General features: G+C 41.1%; 1 protein-coding gene across 4 annotated transcripts in view; it reads right to left on the reverse strand.

Annotated features, from left to right (window-relative positions):
* Positions 1-11,137: 11,137 nt before the first annotated feature.
* Positions 11,138-20,506, reverse strand: part of phtm (cytochrome P450 enzyme phantom) — a 203,444-nt gene continuing 194,075 nt past the window's right edge. For all 4 annotated transcript variants that reach the window (XM_071678258.1, XM_071678248.1, XM_071678267.1 and 1 more), the window contains exon 10: positions 11,138-16,458. In XM_071678258.1, coding sequence (XP_071534359.1) covers positions 16,268-16,458 — 191 coding nt within the window. In that variant the 3' untranslated portion in view covers positions 11,138-16,267. The remainder of the gene's footprint in view (positions 16,459-20,506) is intronic.

The raw sequence follows: 20,506 nt of genomic DNA on the forward strand, positions 1-20,506 counted from the left end.
AGGGCGACGTCGACTGTCACCGAGAGAGAGAGAGAGAGAGAGAGAGAGAGAGAGAGAGAGAGAGAGAGAGAGAGAGAGAGAGAGAGAGAGAGACTAACTGCGGTGACGCAAGGTCAACGAAAGAATGGTATTTTTTTTTGTTATAAAGTTCTGGAGAAGAAATGTGCTGAAGGACAGCGTCTCATCATCAGTGTGACCTGGGGAAGGGTTATCTCTACGAAGTGTACCATCACATGTGACCTGGGGAAGGGTTCTCTATACAGAGAGTGTAGCCATCATGTGACCTGGGGGAGAGGACACCTATACAAGCAGTGTACCATCATATGTCCTGGGGAACAGATATCTCTCCAAACAGTGGACCATCATATATGACCTGGAGAAGGGATATCTATACAGCGTACCATCTTATGTGACCTGGGGAGAAGAGGTGCCTGGATGTATTACACGAACACACTCATGCAGCTGACGCACGGCGTCCAGAATGTTAAGAGACAAGTAGGAGTCAAGAGTGAGGCCGCATTCACGCTGGTATAACACAAGAACCAGCAGTCACGCATGTTAGTCTTACGTATACGGGCGATACAATACAATACTATTGATTGCCTCTCAATAGCTTCTTCCTCCTGACATGGTGATTCTCGAGAAGTTTAAGACAACAACCGATTGTGAAGACTTTCCGTCGTATGACTACAAGTGCCACCTCAACCCACACACCTCGAAGCAGACCGCCCCTCCTCCCTCCCAACCTACTTCGAAGAAAATATATATACAACGGCAGACTCACCAGCTGTGTTCGCTCCACTCTCCCCTGTGAGCGTGTGGAGTATGTATGACCACGTCGTGGAGTTCTTCCCCAAAGCAACGACAGTATTGATCCTTAATAGCATAATGACTCACTCTCCATTACATTCAAATACTAAAAAAAGAAAAAGGACAAGCATTTTGTCATGATAGTAATCCATTGGAGAGTCTTTCTTGAGCTGTTTAGCTGCTGTCACAACCTCATCGTATTCAGTTATAGGCAATGTCACGTTTTTCTTTCTGTCACTTAGTATTATCTAAAATTTTACGGTATTCTATGCTTCATATCTTTGCTGCAATTTCTGCAGAATATATATATATATATATATATATATATATATATATATATATATATATATATATATATATATATATATACGGTCGAAAACAATACTAACACAGCACAACAGAGCCATTACACTTCCGCGTCATACGCAGTGTGGCCACCATCGGCGATCACTACCACCATCTTGGCCAATTTCATTTTCAGACTTTAACTGTCGGGACGTCCCCCACGCACTACATCTCTCGTTTACGGCCGACACAACTACACTGTTTTATTCTTCTAATGTTTGTGTTGTTTGATGGGAGAGGTTCAGCTGTTAAGGAGACGATGCCACAAGCAATCCTCAAGTCGGGAGGGTTGGTAGCCTTCGATCCTGCAACCGACGCGATCAAGTGACCGAATATGTCAACAAACCCAGTAATGTCAGGGAAAGAGAGTACGTCCGACAAGAGCAGCTTGGATAACAATTAAAGCTCTAATTTCTGAACATAATGCTGAAATTCAGGTCAAACATGATCCTACAAGCATTATCCGAAAGTGGCAATCATGGATTGATGTGACAGAGCAATCTAGCAGTCCAGCCAGGCTCGTCGCTCAACATCAAGAGAGCAAGGGAACATTTTCGGGCGAAGTTAAGTGTGTTTTATAATGAATGTTAAAAGACAGGCAAAATCATTGTAAAAGCAGTTATAATTAAAAAGGATTTAATCAACCTCTGTAACATTTGCTTACAAGTAAACGAAGTATAGATTTAGACTGTGAATTCAACATTTTTTTTTTTTTTCTAACCTTCAGCTTGGGTTGAAGAATGGACGCAGAGGGCCTTCGTCATCCTCACTTCTACTGAATTCTATACAGGCAGAAACCAATCCCATGTTCCTCATGACTTTCAGTCTGAGCTCTTCTCAGTCTTCAACAGTGACACCAGATGCGCCACATACTCCAACCCATTAGCCTGCACGTTAGTTACCTCGTCAGCTCGAGTGTCGATGTTCAGTGGTACCCGATGCTCCACACTCTCCTCTTACAATTCCCCCTCGTCAGCCCCTGTGTCAGTCAGACACAACTGACACACCTCTACCCTTACATACTACCAACAAAGGAAAGAAGAGGAAGATCATAGATAACTGTTGCTCCTCGGCGATGAAAAAGCGGCAGGCGTAACTGTACAGTGCCTAGCTAAAATAATGAATGACTCGAGGAAGGAATTGAAAGAAACGTACAAGTCTGTTAGGTCAGCAGCTGAAGAGGTAAACATTTAAAAAGCATGTCTGCAGATTATGAAAGATCATCGGATGAGGTTGTAATGTATAAATTATTGGTGTGGTTCTGCAGGTTAAGCATTCTAAATTTATGGGCGCTGAGAATGAGTATTTCTGTAATCTTTAGATGCATTGTAGATATTTTTCTCGATATTCATATCTTTTATTACACAATTTATAGTGTTTATAGTTTTCATAATTTTCATTGCATATCTATTGAACTTGGATAAGTATTCTTACAATCTGTACAATATACATACAGAATACGGAAGGACTTAGAAAATATACATTTACATATCTTTTTTATTTGTGGAAGTTAGAGAAATACTTTGAAGAAAACATATGTACACATATCTGTACAGAAATGAATAGCTGTTTTTACAACGCTATAGTCAATACACATGCAAAAATAATGCTCCCAACTGCAAAGAAAACACAGCAATACATGTAACATGATTATTACTGTTCAAGGAAATGTTTGCACGTACAATATAAATCATATTAGTTTAACCATTAACACAACCACAGATCCTAAAACCACAGTTCATGCACAATGTTCCTGACATTCACTGCCCTATGTACGTCAGCATTAGCCTCTACCTGTGCATCCTGGACAAGCCATGTAGTATATCCAAGATTACTTCACCAGGAAGCTGGACGTCCTCCATTATGCCAGACAGTGAAGAGCTTCGCAAGCCATGGTGATTTCTTGTTTAGTTCTAACCTGACCAAGTCATGTAAATTCGATGTCAATTTAGGACTTTAAAATTTTGCTGGCGTGGTAATACTTTCTATTCTTGTATAAGCAGTTGTAGCGTCTTTCTTGACCACTTGCTCCTGGAATTTGCAGATATAGATAAAAAGTGTCGGCAAGAAAAGCATACGATAACCATGTCACTTGCTCAAAGACGTAACACAACACTCGGGAGTTATCGAAAATCCTGCTGTCATTGTGCACTTCTTGGCCAGCTTGCTATGACATCACTGAACCTCACCTTATCATCACATATGTAGTCCATATTGATAGAATAACATCCTTTCCTACAGCTGTATCTTTAAGCACCGTTTCCTACGAGACCTTGGAATGGTAAATGTGTTCCGTCAATACAGCCTATCTATCTATCTATCTATCTATCTATCACTCCTCCTATCGACTTGAAACTGATGAACTGCGCCAGATCTCTTGGCAGAGGAAACATGATATATTCAGGAGCTAAAGCAACCATTGTTCCTGAAGTATGGCCAAGATGTTTGGAAAACAGATGCCACACATCTGAAAATAATCAGCAACACATTCAATTGAAAGTTTCAGTTGCCATATAATAATACTAGCGGCTGTAGTCAAGTTGGCACACTACAACCTGCTATGAATAAGAGATGTGATTATAACTAAAGGGAGATATGGACTTTACGACCATGCTGGTAATTACTTAGTAAAAATAACTGAAAGACTACACTTTAAAACTGTTAAAAAAGAATGAACGAAGAGAATGAATAAAATCGAACGGGAAACAGTTGTAATACAAAACAATACACATACTTCATTACCGAACTAAGCATTAATAATCCACTAATAAGAGGTTTCATTCAAGGAGATTATATAAATATAGTATGGTACTGACTAACCTTCCCTTTACACTTGAAAGACGTTACATTTAAAGTCACGTAGAAACTTCGATAATATATTATGTTTATCATGCAAATCCATAATTTACTCATCTTTCCTTCTTTCTTTCATACTATTCGCCATTTCCCGCGTTAGCGAGGTAGCGTTAAGAACAGAGGACTGGGCCTTAGAGGGAATATCCTCACCTGGCCCCCTTCTCTGTTCCTTCTTTTGGAAAATTAAAAAAAAAAAGAGGGGGGGGAGGACTTCCAGCCACCCGCTCCCTTCCCTTTTAGTCGCCTTCTATGACACGCAGGGAATACGTGGGAAGTATTCTTTCTCCCCTATCCCCAGGGATAGATTTACTTATACATAACAAATTATCAATAACGCGTATCATAGTCACTGTTAAGCTTCCATAATTCTACAGTATTTATACATCAAACAAATACCTTAATCATTTCAGCAAACTTACAGGACCTACTTCTTCTGTATTCTTCTCGAGTCAGCCATCCTCTAACCTTCTCGAAAAGTTTCCTGGTACATTGTTTAGAGAGACGATAGCATTATGTAAACTTTGGCTTTACCGAACATGTAACAGGATCTGAACAGACTCCTTGATAATGACTTGTGGGAGCTTTACGCCATCCACTTCCTCGTACTTCATCCAGCTGATTTATCTGCAGCAGGGCTTCCATTGCTCAGTTCCATAGTAATCTTAAAGTATCTACAATAACTGACAAGATTCAGTATTCCTGTTTGTTAGTATTAGAGCAATAAAACGTGAGGAGCGTCCGCTGCTCTTTGTGTACCTTTGAGATCCGTTCTCACAGTAGGCCGCAGTCTTTAGAAAACCATCTTTTCAGTTTATTTGTTACTTATGAATACAGCACGTGAACGCTTCTAAGCTTCATAACTCAGAAATTAATATTCTCTTCCAACTGCCAATTCCTGTTTATGTCTGGTCGACCGACTGTGGGGACGGGTAAGCCACAACGAAACCTCCAGTGGAGGTTCCAATAATATTCATTGCTATCATGAGACGGTTACACACACCGCCTCACAATCATACACGACCTGACGGAGATGTAAATAGTCACACTCCCAGTATAGTTAGATCTTCCCTGACCTTACGCCATTTTGATGAAATGCAGATTAGGTTCTCATAATTCTTCCTTATACACTGATAAGACAGGGCTAAGATGTCTCGGAGTGTTGTTTAATGGTTATTTTCTGTACGCACTCAGCTGTACAGAGGAAGACTTTGCCAGTGAAGCGGCTTCATATGAGCGCTGAAATCAATACCAACCAGGAAATTTGTTATACCGCAAAAACTCAGGCATTTGATTGAACGCCTTATAGATTTTAGTCAGTAAGTCAAATTAATGACTAATTTTTGCATGTAGTATCATGAATGAAAATTTGGCCATCAGTGCAATGCCCGATGAAAGAAAATTGTCGGTAAAATCTATTCATCTCTCTCTCTCTCTCTGTATGCATATATATATATATATATATATATATATATATATATATATATATATATATATATATATATATATATATATATATATATATATATATTCCTCATTTCACACACTCTTCACAAGTTAGGCACCAGCTTCAGAAGTTTCTCACTTTAATCTGCCACCAACGCCGTATGGGTTCACACTGCTGGTGACACCAGTCAGAAAAAGTGAGATGATTAGATGAGGACGAAACGTGCAAAAAGACAGGGATTATGATTTGTAAATGGACAGAGAAGATCTAATGGAATTAAGTGAATATAAACTTGAGCAGATAAGTTACGGAAAGGCTAATAATATAACGATGACACCCTTATGAAGGACCAATATGGGAAGATATAGAAAACGAAGAATAGTCAAGGATCTCAAAGGCAGCATACGTAGTTTAGTTGGTATTAATGGTGAGGGTAGTCATGATTGCGATGGTCACGAGAACTTTCATAGGAAGAAAGGTGAAGGATAAGACTGATAAATGTTGAACAACGAAGCAAGACTCAATACTGATGCATCGTATGGCCACACCAGCTTAATAAGCTGAAATAGATAAGCTGTAAAGAAGTAGGAAAAACTTTACACCTGAATTGTCATGAGATGCTCAAAACACTGCGGTTGTAGAGTCGTGGAAGACGAGGAGAAAGATATATGATAATATACAGCATTATAGCTACCTATATAGGACAAAATCAAAATGGACCGAATTTAAAAACATCATATATAGGACGAAACAGAATGTAAGTGTTCTGGGAACATACTACAGAGGTGACGAACGAGAGTACAGTACTGGGCACCGAGGGCAACGATGGGAGGAGGGCATTTTACAGAGTGAAATAAGGAAAACGTCTGAAGTTAACATCGAGACCCTCAGAGTGCACAAATTAGACGGATGGTTAAGAAGAGCGCCAGGTTTACCAGGACACGATGATTGCAAAAGAAAAAAAAAATTGCATAGACGGGAAAAAAAATTATATTTATATAACCGCAAACGATATAGGCGATATAACCCGGCCGCCGGTTATAACTCCTCGTATGTACTCGTAGGTAGATAGGTGTAGGTAGGTATGTGGGTAAGTAGGCGGTGTACGAACGTCGAAGTCCTTCTAGTTGATAACCGCTGTGCTCCTCCGCCCGCGCCCCCCTTCAACCCGGCCCCTTTCTTGCGACTCGGGAGGAGGGCTGTAGGCCTAGAGGTGGCAGAGCCGTGTCAGCGCCCCCTTTATGGAAAGTGGCTCATGGCCAAGACGAAACTGAGGACTTTCACTCACTTTTTACCCCAGAGAGTAACATAACCCCACCCCCCGCCTTCTCTCGTTTTTGCGAGACCATATGCACCACTTCTGTTACTCTCCTGCATTGGGGGTAAACCTTCACACACACACACACACACACACACACACACACACAGAAAGTTCTGACTTATTCTGCATCGAGATATTTTAAGAAAGGATTTTGTCCAGCCAAAGTTTGTATATGTATATATGTATATCATGTCCATAGACATTCCATGGTCTGTTCTAACTGATTCCGTAAGGGAGTTTACATGTTATGTTTAAATGCCTCGAGGAACTTAAAACAACAACAACAATAATCATATATTTTGACGTGAAATAATCTCAGTCTTGTCGAAAGTAATAATCATTGCGGTTTATGTCAATTATTTTCTTTACGTAAGTCTAGAAAAATCTAAGTGACTAGCATTGCTTAAGCAAGGATTACAGAAGCGTCGTAAATTCCTATCAGAAAGTTGTCTGGTGGTCGTGTAAGCTGATGGTGACCCGTGAATACTATGGTAACAAGATGGAGGGGTACTGAGCTCCAGCGAGGCCGTGAGAGTCTTGAGGACGACTTCTGCTCTAGAGAACCTTCTTCTGCCACTAATGATGGGCAGGGAGGTAGCTATGCCTGAAGGCGAGGGTGTCATCATGGTGGACAGGCGCATATAACGTCATTGAAACTTCGCCCATGAGGTTGGAATTTCCATAGAAGCGTTGTGATGATGATTCACGATCATATGGACAACACGTCAAGCTGGGACCTGAGATGTGTAAGGGATTCTACTGTATATACCGTGTACAACGACGATCACAGGTGACTCTTATCTTCTAACACCAAGAAAAGTTACGATGGGGGAGGATTGACCAAAGGTGTGTTCCTGTTCTCTGCCATTGCAATGGCCCTTAAACTGTGATTCTTGGTTCTAAGCAGTTCATCCACCCTCCCTCCTACTCAGACTTGGCTCTGGGTAATTATCAGGTCATTCCAAAACTTGGAGTCTCAGCTTTGTCGCTTGTTTCGAGGATAATGGTGAGCTTCCACAGGCTACTGAGTCTTGGTTTAAGAAGCGATCGGGAAGACTTCAATAGGACTGGCATCACGGGCTTGACGAATATAAGGTAACAGCGCATTCAGGAGGGTGGAGATTATATGATAAAGATAGAGTAGGAACGGTTTGCCTGCCTCTCTCTAATACACCTAGTTTGCTGAATCTAGTGACTACCCTAGTTCCCCAAGAACATACACGAATATGGATTTCAGTTCTTGAAACCTTCAAGGGACTTTTCAACAAAGGACCTCTCTCAATGCGTTCTTTTTTTCTTTCTCTTTCCTGAGCTCGCTGCGTCAGTGAGCCTATGTGTCCCATGACTAAATAGCAAAAGTGTTGGAAGCCTTTTACCTTCACGGCACGAGGTCACACCGTCCATATGGGTAAAAGCTCTGATGGAAGGTTCCTCCAGCCTGATTACATCTTCATGCCCCTGAACCATTTCCAGGTGGGAGCAATGACACCTTCCATTGTTCTGCTGTTGCCTTTATTGTCTCCATCTACACAAAAGAATATTAAGTATGTACGTTTTCCCGCTCAATGAAAGGCAGGCCGCGAAAATTTTCGAGACGAGTTTTCAGGAGTTTAATAATGTAGGAATATTAATGCAAACTTGATTATACTTATATACATATATATATATATATATATATATACATATATATATATATATATATATATATATATATATATATATATATATATATATATATATATATATATATTCAGTAGAGGATGTGTGTATCAGATGTTTGCTTAAATTTAAGAACGTGTCAAAAGTACTCGGAGGGACTGATGGATTTATGTGTGGAATCTATGGATCTGAAGAAAGCTTATGATAGGGTTAATAGAGATGCCCTGAGGAGGGTCTTGAGATTATATGGTTTGGGAGGAAAGCTGAAAGCAGTGATAAGATTTTTTTATGAAGGGTGTGAACATGTGCACGAGTAGTAAGAAAGGAGAGTGAATGGTTCCAAGTGGAGGTTAGTCTGCGGCAAGGGTGTTTGATATCACTTTGCTAATTGGTAGGGTGGTGAGATAGGTAAATGCAAGAATCTTTGGAGAGAGGGCAGAGTCTGGGGTTTGCAGGGGATGAGAGGGCCTGGGATGTGTCAATCGTTATTTACTAATGATCCAAATGTAGAATTTGGTGACGTGAGTTTGGAGTAGTATGTGAAAGGAGAAAGTTGAGAATATATGTGAATACAGGCAAGGTTGTCAAGTTCAGCAGGATTGAGGGACAACTCTGTTGGGGTGTAAGTATGAATGGGGCAAAATTGGAGAAGTGTTTTAGATACCTGGGAGTAGACAGAGTAGCGAATGAAACTACAGAAGTGAGTCATGGGTTGGGTAAGGGGAAGAAGGTTTTGGAAGAAATGAGGAATGCGTGAAAAGAAAGATCGTTATCTGGGAGGTCAAAATAGTTTGAAGGTATAGTATTCCCAAAAAATGTTATATGGATGCGAGGCATGGGGCTACAGAAAAAAAAGCTGTGCGGAGGAGGGTGGTTGTGTCAGAAATTAAATGTTTGAGAACAATATGTGGTGTGAGATGTTTTCATCGAGTAAGCAACGAAATGGTAAGAGATGTGCGATGCTAAAAAGAGTGTGATTGAAAGAGCAGAAGAGGGTATGTTATAATGATTTGGATATAAAAAGAGAATGAGTGAGAAAAGGATTACAGAGAGGCTATATGTGTCAGAAGCGAAGGGAACAAGAAGAACGGGGAGACCAAGTTGGAGATGGAAGGGTGAAGTGAAAAATTTTCCTAGCGATTAGGGCCTGAACATGCAGGAGGGTGAAAGGCATGCTCGGTATAGAGTAAGCTGGAAGAATGTGGTATACAGGGGTCGACGTGCTGTCAATGGACTAAACCAGGGCATGTGAAGCGTTCGAGGTAAACCATGGAAGGGTGTGTGGGTCCTGGTTTTGGATAGGGAGCTGTGGTTTCGGTGCATCACACATGTCCGACAAAATAAATGAGCAGATGCGGCGTTTCTTCGTCTGATCCTTCGGCAGAAGCCTCCGTCTCCTGGGCCCAGTCATCAGCTGGAAGCCAGAAGCCAGCGGGTCCTCAGCCTAGTTTTCCAAGTGCCATAGTGTCAGAGGCCTCCACCTCTTGGGCCTACTTATCATCTGGATGGCAGATGAAGGCTGTGTTACCTCGCTGATATGGGGAACGGCGATCAAGTATGATACACACACACACACATATATATATATATATATATATATATATATATATATATATATATATATATATATATATATATATATATACATATATATATATATATATATATATATATATATATATATATATATATATATATATATATATATATATATATATATATATATATATATATATATATATATATATTTTTTTTTTTTTTTTTTTTTTTTTTTCATACTGTTCGCCATCTTCCGCGTTAGCGAGTAGCGTTAAGAACAGAGGACTGAGCCTTTGAGGGAATATCTTCACTTGGCCCCTTTCTCTATTCTTTCTCGAAAATTAAAAACGAGAGGGGAGGATATTCCCCCCCCCCCCCCCCCCCCCCTTCCTTTACTCGCCTTTTACGATACGCTGGGAATACGTGGGCTATGGATAGAGTTGTGCGCAGGAGGATGGATGTGCTGGAAATGAGATGTTTGAGGACAATGTGTGGTGTGAGGTGGTTTGATCGAGTAAGTAACGTAAGGGTAAGAGAGATGTGTGGAAATAAAAAGAGCGTGGTTGAGAGAGCAGAAGAGGGTGTTTTGAAATGGTTTGGGCACATGGAGAGAATGAGTGAGGAGAGATTGACCAAGAGGATATATGTGTCGGAGGTGGAGGGAACGAGGAGAAGAGGGAGACCAAATTGGAGGTGGAAAGATGGAGTGAAAAAGATTTTGTGTGATCGGGGCCTGAACATGCAGGAGGGTGAAAGGAGGGCAAGAAATAGAGTGAATTGGAGTCATGTGGTATACAGGGGTTGACGTGCTGTCAGTGGATTGAAGCAAGGCATGTGAAGCGTCTGGGGTAAACCATGGAAAGCTGTGTAGGTATGTATATTTGCGTGTGTGGACGTGTGTATGTACATGTGTATGGGGGGGGGGGGGGGGGGGGTGGGCCATTTCTTTCGTCTGTTTCCTTGCGCTACCTCGCAAACGCGGGAGACAGCGACAAAGTATAAAAAAAAAAAAAAAAAAAAAAAAAATATATATATATATATATATATATATATATATATATATATATATATATATATATATATATATATATATCGCATGTTGGAAGGCTTTCACTCCCGTTCGATTCAACAGTCCCAGTCGGGAAAAATATGAGAAAAAGAAATAACTCTAACAGCAGTTTATTGAAAACAAAAAGTTTACATGAACTCTAAGCTTTGCTTTACATTATCAAGATAAAAAGCTAAGGACAAAACATAAATGGAAGCAGCTTTTGTTAAAAAAAAAAATGACAAAAGAAAATCAAAATTGATTCGAAAAAGTTATTTCACTTACCAACACAAAAAAAAAATCATACCAAAAAGTTATTATTCTTATCAACATCACACAAAAGCTATTCATCATAAGGACTTAACATCAAAGGCATCCATTCTGCAGACCACCAGGTTCCTGCTGACACGCGGAACATTCTTGAAGCACAATGATTGGTTGGCTATTAAGTATCTACAAGTTATTTGTCCCCCACACTATCGGTATCCAGGAGTCTACCAGATCCATAAGGCACAAAGAAGGAGTAGGAGCACAGAGTGACACACTCGCCATTCACGACGTCTGAACAAGAATGGAAGGTAGAGGGACCCAGGTGATCACACACATACGAGAACCCCGTAGAACAAAGGAGCTTCCAGATATAAAGTATTTTTTATAAAAGATCCTTTATTGCCTCCCCTCCTGGTCCTATAGATGATGAACAATTCCTCTGTCAGTCTATGTTTTCGACTTTTGCAGTCTACGGCCTCCAGTGACTTAGGAAATTGTTTTTAGATAATATCCAGCGGTTCACGCAGCTCCAAGGGTGGGCCACATTCAGTAGCAGGGCCAGAATGGGCTCCTTTGAAGCGATAACTCTGAAAAGACCGTACTCTCGCCCACAGGAACTGTCTCAAAGAATTGATAGTGTAAAAAGAAGGAAGGACATATTTTTGGACCAAAGGCCCAACAGCCTTTTGCAAGAACTAGCAGGTATACCCACCTTCCGGGCCGATATACCTGCTTGTAGAAATAATAATGATAATAATGATAATAATAATAATGATAATAATAATAATGATAATAATAATAATAATAATAATAATAATAACAATAATAATAATGATAATGATAATAATAATAGTAATGATAATGATAATAATAAAAATGATAATTACAATAATAATAGAATCGTAATAATAATAATAATAATGATAATAATAATAATTATAATAATAATAATAATAATAATAATAATGATAATGATAATAATAATAGTAACAATAATAATAATAATAATAATAATATTGATGATAATAATAATGATAATGATAATAATAATGATAATAATATATTTATGATGATAATAATAGTAATGTACATGTAGATGCAAATGTACCGAGAGAGGCAGCTGGTGGGATGTCTGATCATTACCTGCTGGAGGCGAAGGTGGAGATTTGTAAAGGTATTCGGTAAAGAGGAAATCTTATGGTTGAGAAGAGGGCTGTGAAAGTAGGTGTACTTGGAAAAGAGTCTTGTATGAAGAAATACCAGGAGAAATTGGGTGTGGAATGGCGAAAGTTGCGAGTAAACGAAGCAAGGAAAAGTGGGTGAGGAATAGGAGGTATTTATGAGAACAGTGCTGGCACGTGCGAGAGAAGTTTGTGGCTTACGGAATGTGGGAGGTGGGCAGGTGAAAGAGGGAGAGATAAGGAAGTACAGTGCTCGTGAAAGAGAAAAGAGAGAAGAGAAAAGAGAGGTGTATGGAGGGTACTTACAGACGACAACAGAAAGCTGCAGGAGGTCAAGAGGATGATGCAAGGTCTGAAAGAAAGGGCAAATGAGAGGTGGGGTGAAAGAGTACCAGTAAACTTCAGGGGAAATGAGAAAATGTTTTCGGAGTTTAATAGTGGGCGAAAAACATGAGATCCAGTGGAAACATCGACGAAGGGGGCAAATTGGGGGGTGGTATTAGTTAATGATGGAGTGAAGATATGGAGCAAGTACTTTGAAGGATTGTCGAATATGTTTGATGAGATAGTGGCAGAAGTAGGGTGTTTGGATCGGTGAGTTATGCATAAGGAGAGTCATGGCAAGTGGGTTGATGAAGAGAGAAGTGGTGAAAGCCTTGCGGAAGAAGAAATGTGGCAAGGGGGTTGGAGTAGATGGTATTGCAGTTGACATTCTGAAGAAAAAGTACAACTCTGTCGCTGATTGGTCACTTAGGATTTTCGATGTGTGTATGGATTATGATGAGATGTCTGATGACTGGTGGAATGTATGTACATTGCCATTGTATAAAGAAATGGAGTAAAAAGATGAGTTATCGAATTAGAGAGGTATAAGTTTTTTGAGTGTACCTGGTAAGTTGTATGGGAGAGTGGTGATTGAGAGGGTGGTTGCATACACAGAGCATCAAATTAGGGAAGAGCAATGTGGTTTTAGGAATAGTAGAGGATTTGTAAATAATGTTTTGAAAAGTGTGCATAAAAATGATTATAGAAACAGGAATTGGTATCGTATGTGTCAAAGCATATGGAGCGGTTGATAGAAATAGTTTTTCGGAAAGAGTTGCAAGTATAGTGTGGGAGAAATGCTATTAGAAGCACTTGAGATCTTATCAGGAGAGTACATGTGCACGAGTAAGTAGAGAGGAGGGTGAACAGCTCTAGGTGAGGGTGGGTCTGCAGCAGGGACGTGTGATGTTACCATGGCTGTTTGATTTGTTTATGGATGGGGTGGTGAGGGAGGTAAATGCAAGGGTCTAGGAGAAAGTGGCAAGTAAGCAATCTGAAGGGGTTGAAGGGGCTTGGGATGTGAGTCATTTATTGTATGATGATGACGTGGCACTGGAGGCAGCATGTGAATTTGGGAGTGTATGTGAAAGGAGAAAAATTTGGTTTAGCAGTGCAGACAGACGGGTTAACTGGAGTATGAGTCTGAATAGAGAAACATGGGGGATGTGGGGTGTTTGGGACACCTGGGAGAGAACATGGCATTGAGGGGAGTGTTGAAGCAGGGCTCGCTATCTAGGAAAACGGAAATGGGTATATTTGAAGGTATAGTTGTTCTAACGAAGTTGTATAGATGAGAGTCATGGACTATAGATGACAATGTACGTAGGAGGATGAAAGTGTTGGAAACGATATGTCTGAGACATGTGGTGCGAGGAGGGTTGACTAAGTACTGATTGGGTAAGAGAGATGTATGGTAATTAGAAGAATATGGCTGAGAGAGCTGAGGGTGTGCTGAATTAGTATGGACATCTGGAGAAGTTGACAAAATGGATATATGTGATAGAAATGGACGTAAGAAGGAAGAGGGAGACCAAACTTGAGATGGAAGGATTGAGTGAAAAAGATTTTGAGTGCTCTGGACCTGAACAAGCTTGAGGGTGAAAGGCGTGCACGGAATAAAGTGAACTGTAGTGATGTGGTATACAGGAAGCTAAATGAAATAGATGAATCGAACCAGGACAATGAAACAGCCCAGGGGATACCACGAAAACGTCTGTGGGGCCTGGTTACGGATAGGGAGCTGTGGTTTCGATGCATTACACATGACAGCTGGAGAATGGATGTTAAGGTGGGATTCCACCAGGACAGAATTTTGGCAACATGTGGCATGCTACATTGTTGCACAGGCCAGATGTGTTCGAACCACTTCAACACAAGGCAACATTTGGCATGCGATAGTGTGGCGGCATACAACAGGTGGCAACACTTTGTCCCTGGAACTTGATGCATGTGACAATATCCAGCCCGTTGCCTGCCTGCACTCCCAGCAGTCGCGGGAAGGCTTCCGTGTGGAAAGCCACACGATGAATTGGCCGCAAGGAAAAACTGTCGAGTCCAGTGAAGAATATGGGACACTGGTTGCTCTTGTGGGACATACGCGTGGGAGAATACAGTCTTCGAAACAGCAGACGAATAAAATCTGAAGAGGCACGTATATGAGGGACTTGTAACCGTCTCCAATAGGTAAGAAGTGCAACGTTATCAAAAGTGTGGGTTTTGGTGGCCTGGCCTCCCCTCCCGGTAATTGATGTCGCTCTTCATAATTCTGAGACAAACTTTGTGAAGAAGGTTATGAAAATCCTCCGCGCTCATCTGGGAAAAGTATTTGAACAGCGCTTGGTCATCGCCTGGTAACTTGTCAAGAAATAATAATCCCTCTGAGGAGCAATGTGTCGCTGCCGATAGGCAACTCTCTCGTCCGCCAGCGGGGCTTTGCTGTACAGCACCAAAAACGCAGCAGCAGCAGCAGCAGCAGCCATCGTCCCGTGAGACATCGTGTCGACAGCTGGCTCAGTTGTGGAAGACTCGGCGGAAACGGTTTTGTGGCAATTAGCCTAATCATGGCTTCGTGTAGCGTCATGCTACATGATAGAACGATGTGGCCTTGTGGCAAGCAATATGTCTCCTCGTTCTGAGCCACATTCAACGTACGTGTTGTAAGCCTGGCAGCTCGCATGTTGCCTTGTGTTGCCCAGGTGGAATCCCGCCTTGAGCGAATGAAACCTTTCTTCTGGTCCTGGCGCTACCTCGCTAACTCGATCAAGTATGAAAGAAAAATGTAAGAAAATAATAATGATATTAATAATAATGATAATAATAATAACAATAATAATAATAATAATGACAACAATAATAATGATAATAATAATGTTTAGAACAATATAATTATAATAATAATAATAATAATAATAATAATAATAATAATAATAATAATAATAATAATAGTAATAACAATAATAATGATAATAATAATGATAATAATAATAACAATAATAATAATAATAATAATAATAATAATAATAATTATAATTATAATAATAATAATGATAGTAATAATAATTAACTGATACAAAATGATGACCATCTTCATCAATAGTAACCGTTTTCATCGTAATGAAGCATTTGTGAACCAAATTCATAAAATCAAATCATCTTGATCACTGGCAATAAGCATGGCTGTTTGCAAAAAAAGAATTAATAGTGAAATGCAAAACATCACACATTTTTCCATACTGAGTATGATGCATATAGAAATCTGCACAAGAGATGGCAAAAACATTAAACGTGAACAAGACTATAATCACATATGTATTATCATTATCCTTAATTGTTGCAATTACTGAGTCTAAATTATTTTTTTCTTTCAAATTCATCTACCGCGTCAACATTAATGGCCGTACCAGGTGAGTATAGACTATACCAAGTGTTGTGACACGCTCCTGTGTGGGTGGTGTCTGATGATATGTGTGTCAGTTGGACACTCTTGGGCGGAAGACCAACTTGAAGGGCCTGGGGCACAGGGAGATGCCGCACACTGGGTCCCTCGTCGGGTCGTCCTTGAGTCCCTCCTCCAGTTCGATGGTGAACTGGTGGAGAATCTTCGTGCTGAAGGTGAACAGAATCATCCGGGCGAACTCGTCTCCGATGCACATCCGTCGGCCTGTGTGGGTAACAGGAGCAACTGGTATAAGGCGAGGTTTGCGTTGGATGACGGAGAGATGAAAGTGTCGGTAAGTGAAGCCAAATTCGGACCTTCGGAAGTCTGCGTTAGTGGGAGCCGCTGGGGGAAATGGGTGGAAGACTTCCTGGAAACAGTTTGGTGTGTGGGAAAATTTGTTGTGAGTGTTATGTAGTTAGTCTGATGATTACCCATAGAATCCCGACCTCCTTCATGTAGTTAACCACAGAATCCCGACCTCCTTCATGTAGTTAACCACAGAATCCCGACCTCCTTCATGTAGTTAACCACAGAATCCCGACCTCCTTCATGTAGTTAACCACAGAATCCCGACCTCCTTCATGTAGTTAACCACAGAATCCCGACCTCCTTCATGTAGTTAACCACAGAATCCCGACCTCCTTCATGTAGTTAACCACAGAATTCCGACCTCCTTCACGTAGTTAACCACAGAATCCCGACCTCCTTCATGTAGTTAACCACAGAATCCCGACCTCCTTCATGTAGTTAACCACTGAATCCCGACCTCCTTCATGTAGTTAACCACAGAATCCCGACCTCCTTCACGTAGGTAACCACAGAATCCCGACCTCCTTCATGTAGGTAACCACAGAATCCCGACCTCCTTCATGTAGGTAACCACAGAATCCCGACCTCCTTCATGTAGTTAACCACAGAATCCCGACCTCCTTCATGTAGTTAACCACAGAATCCCGACCTCCTTCATGTAGTTAACCACAGAATCCCGACCTCCTTCACGTAGTTAACCGTAGAATCCCGACCTCCTTCACGTAGGTAACCAAAGAATCCCGACCTCCTTCATGTAGGTAACCACAGAATCCCAACTTCCTTCATAGAGTTAACCACAGAATCCAAACTTCCTTCATAGAGTTAACCACAGAATCCCAACTTCCTTCATAGAGTTAACCACAGAATCCCAACTTCCTTCATAGAGTTAACCACAGAATCCCAACTTCCTTCATAGAGTTAACCACAGAATCCCAACTTCCTTCATAGAGTTAACCACAGAATCCCAACTTCCTTCATAGAGTTAACCACAGAATCCCAACTTCCTTCATAGAGTTAACCACAGAATCCCAACTTCCTTCATAGAGTTAACCACAGAATCCCAACTTCCTTCATAGAGTTAACCACAGAATCCCAACTTCCTTCATAGAGTTAACCACAGAATCCCAACTTCCTTCATAGAGTTAACCACAGAATCCCAACTTCCTTCATAGAGTTAACCACAGAATCCCAACTTCCTTCATAGAGTTAACCACAGAATCCCAACTTCCTTCATAGAGTTAACCACAGAATCCCAACTTCCTTCATAGAGTTAACCACAGAATCCCAACTTCCTTCATAGAGTTAACCGGGCGACGAAGAAGGGGAAATGGCGTGACTCCTACGAACCTCCAGAATCAGAAGGGAATGTAAGGAGGCATGTTGCAGGACCGACGTAAAGCTACCTCAATATGTGTGTGTGTGTGTGTGTGTGTGTGTGTGTGTGTCATTTACACTCGCGTGACGCCATCCTTTGTTACGATGACCCCCTCCCCCCTCCCCCCTACATCCGTAACACCGACAGTGTAGTAGTAACAGGGGGAGAGGGGTGAAGGGGGGGATGGTTCCTTCACTTTCCTTAGCAAGATGGCGGGACAGAGGCTCCCGGGAACAGCAACAATAGACCATGGGGGGGGGGGGGGGGATGGCATAAGCCGAGGACGAAGACCACTAGTCGTGCTCGGGGGGAGGGTGTCACCCGGCACCACGCGTTCGGACCTCAGCGCCACACTGTTCTGTCAGCCTACGAGACGCACCCAAACACCGGGGCTTTGTTGTGCCCTAACCTCCTCTCTCTCTCTCTCTCTCTCTCTCTCTCTCTCTCTCTCTCTCTCTCTCTCTCTCTCTCTCTCTCTCCGTGGTCATCAGTCTGAGGGATGGGGGAGGGGGGGGGGGGGTGTCTGTGTCTTTGGGATCCTGAAATCCCAACCCTACAACCCATCCCCCCCCCCTAACCACAATACTATCCCAATCCAAGTTCCTGACGCTATCTCAAACCCGAGTTCCTGATATCATCCCAGGCCAGGCTCCTGACACTATCCCAGCCCAAACTCTTGAAACTATCCCAGCCCAAACTACTGATACTTTCGCAGCCCAAACCTCTTACACTATCCCACCCCAAACCCATGAAGCTAATCTAGCCCAAACTCCTGACACTATCCCAGCCCAAACCCCTGACACTATCCCAGCCCAAACTCCTGACACTATCCCAACCCAAACCCCTGACACTATCCTAGCCTAAACCACTGACACTATCCCATCCCAAAGCTTTGACAGTATCCCAGCTCAAATTCCCCCTGACCCTATCCCAGCCCAAGCCTCTGTCCAAGTGCCTCAGGATCTGCATTGCCACCAACTGCTAGAGCAACGTCCAGGGAATACAGTCACTGTGTACTGTCAGCCAATAATGGCGTTTATCATTGCATAACATACTGTGACGTGTAAGTGATCCACGTCACTAATTTACAATGTGTAAGAGGATGTAATACGCGATCGAGGTTCACTCGCGCCCCTCGTAAAGGGACTGAACTCCATCCACATGCCAAGTAAAGGGATCAGAACCCATCAGTGGCCCTGCGAAAGGGATCGAATCCTTTCATTGATGCTATAAAAAGGAATCAGGGGTCAGTCATAACCTCGGTGTACGGCATCGACGCCTCATCGTACTTCTTATGTATAGTAGAGGAGTCTTCCAGTGAATAGTGCAAAAAAAAATGGATACAAAACACTTCAGATTTATATCCAGCATGATCAACTTAACTGGAACAATGGGAGGGCCATTCTCTTCCTTTCCCATGTTGTGGCGTGACCTCGCGTCACAGGTCACCAGATGGCACCAGTTCCGACCCCCCCCCCCCCTCCCCCAACAACCCTCAACGCGGCCGACGAACCAAAGTGGCGTGACATCCTACTTTCCTCTGACCTCAAGGAAGCCTTTCTTCCAAACACAGTTCCGGGAGAAGAAAAAAATGTTGTTGTTTGTTCTCTAACACATCAGTGACTCATTCATCTTAATTTTTTTTTCACTTTTGTTGTTGAATAGGAGTTCATTATCCATTCTCAAGTCATCTATCTAAGACATAAGCAGATTTGTGGGAATTAGTAGCCTACCTGAAGTGACCAGCTCCACTGGGAATTAAGAAGACTAGGCTTCCATTATATTATACGTGTTACAAACACCTCCTCTTCGCCACCGTATCATAATTATGGACAGCAGCGTCAGGATAGGGTCTGTACAGCCATGGTTGTTCAAATGGGGATTTATGAACATCCAACGTTGTCGTTAAATTATGTAAAGACCAACAACGATGATGATGATGATGAAAATAATGACAATAATGATAATAATGAGGATGATGATAATAATAATAATAATAATAATAATAATAATAATAATAATAATGATAATAATAATAATAATAATGATAATAATGATGATAATAGTAATAATAATAATAATAATAATAATAATAATAATAATAATAATAATAATAATAATAATAATAACAATAGTGATAATAATAATAATGATAATAATGATAATGATAATAATAATAATAATAATAATAATAATAATAATAATAATAATAATAATAACTATGATAATAATAACATTACCAATAATACTAGTAATAACCATTGGAAGCCTAGTCTTCATTATTTACAATGGATCTGTTAACATGAGGTGGTCTAATGGTTCCCACACACAACTTTGCTTATGTTTAAGAAAGATGACCTCGACACACAAGATTTGACAACACTGATCATACTCTGATACCACTAACGTGACCGACCATCTTTTAAGAAACAGTCATAAAACATCTTGGATAATCAATGCAGAAATATTTGAACGGTAGAAATGAAAAAAGAAAGAATCCTTAAGATAAAACATGAGCATAAATCAACCTTTTATGACTCACTAGCAGGACCTTGACGGCTTGTCAACGAGCAGGAATTTTATGGC

The sequence above is a fragment of the Panulirus ornatus genome, chromosome 2 (genome assembly GCF_036320965.1).
Source record: "Panulirus ornatus isolate Po-2019 chromosome 2, ASM3632096v1, whole genome shotgun sequence".
NCBI lineage: Eukaryota > Metazoa > Arthropoda > Malacostraca > Decapoda > Palinuridae > Panulirus > Panulirus ornatus.